This window comes from Rhincodon typus, chromosome 7, assembly GCF_021869965.1.
Source record: "Rhincodon typus isolate 14 chromosome 7, sRhiTyp1.1, whole genome shotgun sequence".
NCBI lineage: Eukaryota > Metazoa > Chordata > Chondrichthyes > Orectolobiformes > Rhincodontidae > Rhincodon > Rhincodon typus.
The window spans coordinates 9336361-9347408 of record NC_063338.1 but is presented as its reverse complement, the minus strand read 5'-3'; the positions used below and the strand labels follow the sequence as shown (position 1 = coordinate 9347408).

Below are 11048 nucleotides of genomic sequence, written 5' to 3'. Positions count from 1 at the left end.
CTGGGGCCACTTTGTCGGGGTCACTTTACTACCTGCACTTTCTCGGCGTCTTTCCGGCTCTCAGAAGGTGAGTGAGCGCTCAGCAGGAGGTCAGAAGACCAAGAGCTGCATCTGCTGGGTTCACTTTGAAGAGACAAACAGGGCAATGCCATATCCTGTAAAATTAAGCTGCATCATGCTAGTGAATGGGCTCGTGACTTATGTAATTGCCCTTGGCTCCTGAGTATTTCTTTGTTGGGAAAATGCAGCCTGTTATTTAAGGGTGAATGACCCTTCCCCAGAATTGATAAAGATCCTCTGAAATACCTATGATTAACTCTGCCTGTCTCTCTCTCTCCCCCTCTCAAGATGAGTTAGTGTTCTATGAGTTGAGAGTTCAGATTTGAGACATAATCTTTCCATCCACAGATGCTGAGTGATATTAGTCTTGTAATGCATCTGGTCTTTTGGGAATTATTTAATTGATGTGTGTGTGCTTTCTCTCTCTCCCCTGTTCAGATTATTGTTTAGACAATGGGAAGGTTTACCACGTCAACCAGCAATGGGAGCGTACATACATGGGCCGTGTGATGATCTGTACCTGTTATGGGGCAGGGCGAGGTTGGAATTGTGAATCGAAGCCGGATGGTAAGTTAACAGTTAAGGAGCCAGTGGCACTGCATTCTTAATAATGAAACTTTGCATCTATCACTATCTCCAAACTGTACACAGTCCCCAATCCAGAGGTCGAAAAGTAGGTGTTTTATAGCTAGGCTATCAGCGTATTAACTAATGTGTAGTTCGGTATTGGCGAATTAACCCAGTGTGTTACAGTGTCAGCATTTTAACCCAGTGTGTTACAGCATCGGTATATTAACCCAGTATGTGACAGTGTCAGCATATTAACGCAGTGTGTTACATCATCAGTGCATTAACCCAGTGTGTTACAGCATCAGCATATTAACACAGTTTATTACAGTACTCGCAAAGTGACCCAGTATGTTACAAGATCAGCATATTAACCCAGCGCTTCACAGCAGCCTCAATGTGTTGTTCCATGTGTATCAACACTAGCGCTGTCTAATTATATTACAGTCAAGTGCATTGCAATAGAAGTGAACGGTCTCAGTGTGTTCTAGCATTACTGTACAGTACCGATGTTAGGTAATAATCCATCACATCACCAACGGTGCTGCACCTCCTAAAATACAGTAGTGACTGCACCTCATTGGCTGTCAAAGCACGGCGAAATGTTCTGGAATTGTGAAAGGTGCTGTGTAGCTGCAAGCGCTTTCATTTTTGATTTCTGCATTCTGTGCCCTCACACAGTAAGAGGCCAGATCTTGCATATCTCCCTTCAGCACAGCCTGATTGCTGGATGTCAAACAGGACTCCATAGGTGGCACTCAGAGGCCAGGCTCACCAGTTGAGACTGGCGTTATACCCCTCGAGTGCAGTCGGAGGTGGGCTGGGGTTCAGTGGACAAGACAGTCATTTCAAAACTGAAAGGATCTCCCTGGCGATCCTTGACATGTGTTTCGATTCATTTATGCAGTCGAGGAGATGTGCTACGACCAGTACACTGGGACCAGGCAACGTGTCGGCGACACCTGGGAACGCCCGAAGGATGGCATGATCTGGGACTGTACCTGTATTGGAGCTGGCAGAGGGAGGATCAGCTGTACCATTGCAAGTAAGGAGGATGGGTGTGGGGCATTGTGGGCGATCAAGTGAATTGGGGTGAATGGCCAGGGAGTGCATCTATGCTGAGCTCCTGCTTATCAAAACCCCTCTTAAATAGTTATTCATCTCAGTGCTTTTGGTGCTCTGATCTCTATTCCAGTGCCCTGGGGAGTTTTTGCCTTGTTTTCTGTCTTGTTACCAGCATGGTGAAGGGGTATCTGTTTCAGAAAGGGGAAATGTGCTGCAGTCTGCCTTTTCTAAGGCATGACGGGCGCTGCTCAACTCTGATCTTTCAGATGATCTGGCGCAAGTCCCTGCCCAATTAAGGAAGTTTTCATCTGGGTGTTTGTTTACAGTGAGCCCCTTCCTGTTACAAATCCCAGTCCTGTTCCTGATTAGATAAACTCATTCCTTTCTCCTCTTGTCAACACTTCTCCCTTCTGTCCTTTTACGAATCCCATCCCCCTTCAGAAGTAACATCTATTCTAGGATGTCCCCTCCCATCCTGGGCTGTTACACCCTCAATCTCCTGGATGTCTCCCACAACTCCCCAATTCCTCTGGATTACTCCCCCACCCCATTATAACAACCAACCCCCTCAATTTCCTCACCAATCTCTCCTGGATTCCCTACACCTCGAGATTCTTCCAATTTACCCACTCCAAACTCCTCCAATTCTAGCCCAGACTCCTTCAATTTCTCCCCCATCCAGACTTCTCCAATTCGCCCCCTTTGAGACTCCTCCAATTTGCCTCCTTCGAAACTCCTCCCATCTGCTCCACTTCCAGACTCCTCCGATTCCCCTCTCCAGCCTCTTCCAATTCCTACCCCCTTTGAGGCTCCTCCAATTCACTCCCCAGACTCCTCCAACTTCCCCCATGAATCTTCCAATTCCTCCCCTCGAGACTCCTCCAATTCCCTCCCTCCAGACTCCCCTAAGTTCCCCCTCCTTCAATTCCCCCACTCCAGACTCTTCCAATTTATTCTCCCTGCAGACTCCTCCAATTCCCTCCTCCAGACTCCTTTGATCCATCAGGACCTCCCCTCTAGGACCTTCCCAGGGTTCCTCCATTGCCCTTTCACACTGATGTTTGCCGGCTGGTTGAAGCTGATGGTTCCCAGTCTAATCCAGTTTATTGCACATGGTCCAACTGCCTTAACAGCCTCATTGGAGCGGCCTTGTTGTCAGTGTGAAGGGACAGGTGTGGGCAACATCAAACCCTGCACACACGCTGCATTGATTGGAGCATTCATTCTGAATTGTTGGCCCCTGCCATGGAGGAGTTGATCAAATCCTGAACTGAAATCTAGGGCAGTTTGAAACAATCCTAATTTTTGCTGTCCTCTTATGTTCCACAGATCGCTGCCATGAGGGTGGTCAGTCCTATAAGATTGGGGATACCTGGCGAAGACCTCATGAGACAGGTGGCCACATGTTGGAGTGTGTTTGCCTTGGAAATGGGAAAGGCGAATGGACCTGCAAGCCAATAGGTAGATCATTCTGTTGCAAAATTAAAACCAATATGTGTACATTTGGTTCAAAACGACTGGCTGACAATTTTGCAAAGCTTTTACAAGAGCTCTATCAAATTACTTACAGCCAGACTGATGCACTGAGGTCAGACTGGGTTTGGAAGTTTTTACTGCATTGGCAAAGAGTGAGGGTGGATTGGAATGGGCTGGTGCTCTCAAAATGTGGGAATGCAAAACCTTCAGGTCACCTTGGCTATCTGCTGGACCACATTGTCCTTGGGAACATATGATTGACATTGTCCAGTAGAAGCCAGATAACCCTGTAGGCTCCAATGAAGGACAGTTGACTGTTAATATTGTTGATGTTCAAGACTGTCCATTGAAGGCCAGAGTGTGGTCATGTGACAGTCAACACTGTCCCCTGGAGGCCATGTGACACTCAACATTGTCAACTGGAAGCCCGGTGGTCATGTAATGGATAACACTGTCTGTGAAGGCTAAGTGTTCATGTAACAGTCAATTCTATTCGTTGGAAGCCTGGTAGTCATTGGTCATGTGACAGTCAACCCTGTCCATTGGCGACCTGTTGGTCATGTGACAGTCACCGCTAACCATTGGAGACCCAGTGGTCACAGGACTAGTGGCCATGCGATGATTTACACTGTCTAATGAAGGCCATGTGACAGTCAACACTGTCCCCTGGGGGTCATGTGATAGTTGACACTGTCCTCTGGGGACCAGGTGGTCATGTGAGAGTCAGTAGTCACTGGAGGTCATGTGACAGTCAAAACTGCCCAGTGGAGTAGAGCTCAGGCTCACTGACTGAACCTGTTTGTCCCAGGATGGGACATGTGCTTTTGAATATTAATTCAGTTCTCAGTGTATTTCTGAAGTTTGAGTTAGTTGGTGAAATGCTGTTTCGCCCTGATGGCTGAACCATGGCATGTCAGCTGTGTCTCAGGGTAGCCTTCTCAAACCAAGCTCCACTGGACAGCTGTGAATACATAACTGCGGATGACACTCCAGTGCATGACTAAGGGAGGGGCGCACTGTTAGAAGTGCTTTCTTTCAGATGAGACATTCAGCTAAGACCTCGGCTGCCCCCTCAGGTGAATACAAAAGATCCTCCAGCACAGGTGGAACAGGAGACTTGACTTGAGCTCACCTTGTGATTTGGCCACTGCCTATCCCTCGGCCAACATTCTGCTCGTGGGATCTTGGACAGTTTCTTCCTGTGTTTTGACAGTGTTCACGCTGCAGGAAATGTTCGGGTTGTGAATGGGGCAATATTCTTTCGCTTGTTGTCTTCCCACAAAAGCCAAAAATGAAAACATTGAATCCGTGGAGAGATTGAAGCTTGATAAGGAGCAGGGTCACGATGCAGTAACTCAGTCAATCACTGCTGCATCATTTGAGCCTCTCGACCTTGCTTTCAGTTGATGCTGTCTGCTGATCTCAGCTCAGGTAAAGACAGAGCTGGTTTCAATCTCTGGGGAGTTGCAAAAGGTGACCGTCGTTGGTGTCTGATCGCTAGAAAGAGCAAGCGAGCGGCCAGTGGTTGAGGGCAGGATTGGTGGGGCTGATTCCACCACTCCCTGTCTTGCATAGCCAGTTGGCATTCCCCACCTAAGGTCACCCACACAGCTCAGGCGCTGCGACCAGAGGAAACAAAGGGGAGCTAACCAGGTGAAAAGGTGACGTGCCTCAGAACCTAATCCCACTCTTTGTGTTTGCACAGCGGAGAGGTGCTACGACAATGTGGCAGGCACAACCCATGATGTTGGCGAGACCTGGGAAAGGCCATACCAGGGCTGGATGATGATGGAGTGCACATGCCTAGGAGAAGGCAGTGGACGGATCACCTGCACCTCACGGAGTAGGTTCAGCTTTTATCTTTTGAAGGTGACCTTATCGTGTTGTGATTGAATTTTTTTTAATATCAGAACTGTTGAACCAGTCCAACCCGCCTAATTAGGGCGTTTTACCACATTGAAGGACTCGAAACGATTGCCTCAGGTGGATGAGTCTGGAATTGCACTAACTTTTCACTCTTTTTTGAAAAGCCTTTCAGATTTGGGGTGATTAGGATACAAGGTCAATAGTTTCGTACTTGATGGGGAAAAAAGGTGGGTTGATGGAATTCAGTTACAGATCAGCTGGGATAAGCACGGTGGCTCAGTGGTTAGCACTGCTGCCTCACAGCGCCAGGGACCCAGGTTCGATTTCACCCTGGGGCGACTGTCTGTGTGGAGTTTGCAAATTCTTGCAACATGGGTTTCCTCCCACAGTCCAAAGATGTGCAGGTTAGGGTGGATTGGCCATGCTAAATTGCCCCGTGGTGTCCAGGGATGTGCAGGCTTATGTGGGTTAGCCATGGGAAATGCACGGTTACGGGAATAGGATAGGATGGGGATGGGATGCTCTTCAGAGAGTGAGTGTGGACTGGATGGGTCGAATTGCCTGCTTCCACACTGTAAGGATTCTACGATGAGATAAAAGTCCTTGGACGGCCAAACAGGCTAGACCGAATGGGCTTCATTCTACTCTTTGGTTCAGGAGAGAAGGGCATGTCCCCTTCTTGGAGATACCTCAGTGGTAGAGCTGCAGGCCATGATGAGAGATAGGGATAGGCAAGCCCACAGAGGGTTTGATAACCAGGGTTAGAAGGTTAAAGTCAAGGTGACACGTTACTGGGAGTCCCCGTCTCTCAGTGAGCACAGGGCTGACTCTGAACCAGACTGGGTTTGAGGTAGAGCTTCGGACAGCCTGAGAGTCATGGAGGATAGAATGTGGCAGAGCGTGTGGAAATAGACAAACCTGGAGGTAAGGAGGGCATGGGCAAGGATTTCATTAGCAGATGAGTGAAAGAACGTAAGAAAGAGGAACTGGAGTAGGCCATTTAGCCAACCTGTCACTCGGTAAGACCACGGCTGATCTAATCATAGGCTCGAGGCCACATTCTTGCTTGACCCCGCCCTCCATAACCTTCGACTCCTCTCCCAGCAAACATCAGTCAAATTCAACCTTGAGTGCATTTAATGATTCTGCCTCCATTATTCTGGGGAAGAGTATTCCAAAAGTCAGCAACCCTCTGAGGGAAGAAGTTCCTCCCTATTTCCTGTCTGTGCCCCTTGCTTCTCGATTCCCTGCGCCTAGGTCAAGCGCCTGCTGAACTGTATAAGTTTCAATGAGATCACCTCGCATTCCTCTAAACTTCAGTGAGTCTAGGCTTAGCCTGTTCCAACATCTTCTCGTAAGAGAATCCCTTCATCCCAGGACCCAACCCAGTGAACCTTCTCTGAACTGCCTTCAATGCAGTATATCCCTCCTTGGGGAAGGTGCGAGAACGAGAATAAATCTGGACACAGTCCTGTAGGTGTGTTCTGACCAATGCTCTGTAGAGGCACAGTAAGACCTCCTTATACTGCATCTCCCTTAGAGTAAAGGCCAACAGCCTATTTTCTCTCCTAATCACTCGCTCTACCTACATGCTTGGGATTCGTGCTCAAGGACTCTCAGATCCCTCTTAGTGTGTTTCTTCCGCCCCCTCCCCCAAACTTTGCACACCATTCCTTTTGGAGGACAGTCTAACTCACTTTTGAGTGTCTTGTTTAAACTGACCACTACCTCCATCCCCTCACTCACCGACACACACACACACACACACACACACACTCAACCTGCCCCCATTGCACAAACTGCCCCTCCCAAGCTCAAATTGTCCTCACCCCAACGACACACTGAAACTGCTGCCCCAACCTACAACCTTTACACATGCACATACACACTGACACTTATTCACACACACACACAAATACTCCTCTCCGCCCACCACACACTCAAGCAGTACATTCCAGGCCTTAACTAATCACTGATAAAAGTTTTCCTCAAGTCATGTCGCCAACCACCTGAAATCTGTGCCCTTTTATTCTCGATCTTTTCAGCAGCTGGAGCAGTTTCTCTCTCTCTATTCTGTCCAGACGTTAAATATACTATGAGAACTCTCCCAACCTTCTCTGACTCTGAGAAAAACAGCCAGAACCTCTCCAACGTATTTTCATAATTGAAGTCCCTTATCTTAGGGGCTTGTGAATTTCTTTTCCACGCTCTCTGATGCAGTCATGCCCTTCCCAAAGTGAGGCCCCAGAACCGTACACAATATTTCAACTTAAGATGAATTATCTGACACAGTTTTAGTCTAACCTGTTTGCATTTGCCATCTGTCTGTCCATTCCGCTAACTTGTCAGTGCCCTTTCTAGTCTAACTCCTCAGAGTGTATACTGCTTCCAAGTTTTGTATGATCCATAAACTTTGAAATCGTGTCCTGCACACCAAGATCTATCTCATTAATATGTATCAGGAAAAGCAAGGATCCTAACATTGACCCCTGCTGTGTCACTGTAAATAATATGCCTTTCGGAAGTCCATGTATACCAAATTAACAACATTATGCTCATCAAGCCTTTATGCTACTTTTTCAAAAAATTCCAACAAATCACTGAAATGTGATCTTTCCCCTGTGAAATCCAGACCGGTTTCCTTTAATTTGCCATACAATGCTAGATTTTATCTTGAATGATTATTTCTAGTTATTTCTCCACAACTGAAGACAAACTAACGTGTCTATAATTCTTGGTCTTAACTTTTCCACTTCCTTCTTGAAGCAAGGGTATAACATTTCCAACTTTCCAGTCTTCTGACACAGTGCCTGTGTCAAAGGAAGACTGAAGTATTATCACCAGCACCTCTGCGATTTCCATTCTAATTTCCCCCTTTATATGTCAATTGTGGTGCATCATCAAAAACGTCCTTTTTAATTTATAACCCTGTCCTCTGTCACTATGGCCAGATTAGCATCTTTTTTCAGTAAAGGCTGATGCAAAGTGTTCATTTGATACCTCAGCCATGCCCTATGTCCGTGTGCATAAATCCCCCCCGTTTAGTTGCTAAATCAACCTTATTCCTCCTTTTCCCACCCTTCTGTAATTTGTATGCCTGCTTCCACATTGAGTATAGATTTTAAATAGCTGAAATAGCTGAGACTTCAGCACTGATTCCTGTGATTCTCTACTAGTCTGAGTCTGCCAACTTGAAAGTGTCCTGTTTATTTTCTCATCTGCCAAGCCGAAAATGACCCAATCGTCCCACTCCCTGTTTGTTGTTAGTTAGCCAATAACCTCTCTGTGCTAATGTATCACCCACCAAACAGGAATGCACTGGGGAAGGTTACAGAGGTGGAAATAGTGTAGGAAAATGATTGAAAGCTCATCTCAGAGTCAAATACAGCACCGAGGTTGTGGACGTTCAGAGAGACTGAACACAATGGCTGGAATCTTCCCAGTATTGAGTCGGAGGAAATTTGGGCTCCTCCAGTACTGGATGTGACATCAGAGACAGTGGAGGAGGCAAGAGATGGCCATGAGTTACAGCTGGGTGGTGTCAGTACTGTGTGCATTTTGGAGAGTGTTGTTGAGAGACAATGGGTGGATGGGAAGTAGGGCCTTGAGAGAAAAGACCAAGGATCGATTCTTGTGGGACATCAGTGTGTGAGCAGGGAGAGAAGCCATGACAGATATTCTCCAGCTACTGAACCGAATGGATTAGAATTGACCCAGGTGAGCAGCCTCATCCAGCTGCATCATAGTGGGGGAGGACGATGCATTGAACTGTCAAAAGGTTGCAGATGGGTAGGGAAGGGAATGTTTACGCTTGTCATCTGTAATTTTGATAGAGCAATTTCAGTGCTGTGGCAAAGCTAATTCAAGGGATTCAAACACGAAGTTCCAGGGGAGACGGATGTAAGTTTGGGAGGTGTGGAGAGGAAAGGGACGTTTTTGGCAGTATTCTAGTGACTCCTGAAGTAACTCATTTAGTCTCTGAAGTGCCTGAGAGGTTTTACTGAGTGAAAGATGTTGTAGAAATTAAAACGTTATTGTTTATAAACTGAAGCATGTTGACTATTGTTCCTGTATCACTCCTTTCTGCTGCCTGTTGCAGACCAATGCAATGACCAGGATACTCGAATGTCCTATAGACTTGGAGATAACTGGACAAAGAGGGACAACAGGGGAAATCTCCTTCACTGTTCCTGTAAAGGCAACGGGCGTGGAGAGTGGGAATGTGAACGACATGCTTCTTTGGCATCCGGTTCCGGTAAGTGCGGAGACTTGGCCTTCATTGTAAGATGTACAAAGGTAATGGTTTGAAATTGCTTCTAAATGCACCATTGCACTCCTCTTAAATCTAATCAGTTTAAGAGCTAGGCAGCTTTAGGCACAGTAATGGAATAGCTTCCATGCAATAAGACTTTAGTTCAAAGTGGTTAGGTGCATTCATCTTGTGACGCGCCATAAACCATTTTGCAAAAGTATCAGATTACTCAACAGCCCAATTTTATAAATCTTTCATTCTTTCGCTACATCGAAACAAAGAATTAGTGGTAAGCAGGATTGTTCTTATTTCCTGTTTTCCGTGCCAGATAGATCAGATTATGTACCTATTGCACCAAATTCAAAAGAATACAAACTGTGTACAGCACAAAACTAGACACCTTATTCGTGGTATCTGCACGAATCCTCCTCCTCAGTTTACTTCTTGTAAATTCATCAGAATATCCCTCTACTCTCTCCATGTTTGTCAAACTTCTCTTTAATTACATCAATTTATCTCAAACTGCTCCCGATGTTAAAGAGGTTATTCTACCTCAGGATGTGGGTACAACGTTTTTGCCTGCCCTTAATTGTCCTTGAATTCGAGGAGTTACCAATTGGTTTCAGGGGACAGTTGAGAATCAACCACATTGCTCTGGGTCTGGAGTCACATGTAGGCTGAACCAAGTTGAGATAGCACTTTTCGTTCCCTAAGCGGGTTTGGTGAGCAAGATGGGTTTTTTTAATGACAGTTAGTGCAAATTTACTGAGACTAGCATTACAATTGCAAACTTTTGACAAAATAATTTAAATCCCATAGTGGAACTTGAACCTCTGCTGCCAGTGCATTAGCCTAGGCCTACTGGATTACTGGTCTGGTGGCATTACCACTACACTATGATATCCCCTCCACAACCACACCATTCTCTGAGTATAGCGGCTTTGCCCATGTTAATAGCCTCGGATTTTGGACTCTGCCACAGGTGGAAACAAAGTGACTTGTTTTGCATAAAAAAAACCCACCATACTGGTCATTTTGGCTGGAAGGCACAGTGGTCACCTTGCTCAATCCCAGACTGAAGGAAAGGAAATCCTCCTGAGAATATCACAATCCAGAATATTAGACATGCACTGCTCCCTCCCCAGTTAATTCAAAGAGATGGGAATTTTTATCAGGCAAGATCGTAAAAAGCACCTTATTATCACTTCAACAAACTGGCAGCATACCATGTCCTGTCTGTTACCAAGAAACTCGTGAAGGGGACATAACTCATGGTCTAAAGGAAGGAAAAGGACAAGCAACATTCCATTGTTTGTCTCAATGTTCCCATAGAATCATAGAATCCCTACAGTGTGGAAACAGGCCCTTCGGTCGAACAAGTCCACACCAACCCACCCAGACCCATCCCCCTAATCTACACATCCCTGAACACTATGGGCAATTTAGCATGGCCAATCCACCTAGCCTGCACATCTTTGTGACTGTGGGAGGAAACCGGAGCACCCGGAGGAAACCCACACAGACACGGGGAGAATGTGCAAACTCCACGCGGACAGTCACCCGAAGGTGGAATCGAATCTGCGTCCCTGGCGCTGTGAGGCAGCAGCGCTAACTGCTGAGCCACCGTGCTCAGTGTTCCATTTTTTTTGTCACAACGTTCCATTTTTTTGTCTCAACGTTCCATTTTATTGTCTCAACGTTCCATTTTATTGTCTCAACGTTCCATTTTTTTGTCTCAACGTTCCATTTTTTTGTCACAACG

General features: G+C 46.3%; 1 protein-coding gene across 1 annotated transcript in view; it reads left to right on the top strand.

The window, feature by feature from the left end:
* fn1b (fibronectin 1b) overlaps positions 1–11048 on the top strand; it is a 90686-nt gene that overhangs the window by 3194 nt on the left and 76444 nt on the right. Inside the window, exons 2-6 of the mRNA XM_048598615.1 lie at positions 499–627; positions 1535–1672; positions 3022–3153; positions 4874–5011; positions 9134–9289. Of these exons, the coding sequence (XP_048454572.1) occupies positions 499–627; positions 1535–1672; positions 3022–3153; positions 4874–5011; positions 9134–9289 (693 nt within the window). The remainder of the gene's footprint in view (positions 1–498; positions 628–1534; positions 1673–3021; positions 3154–4873; positions 5012–9133; positions 9290–11048) is intronic.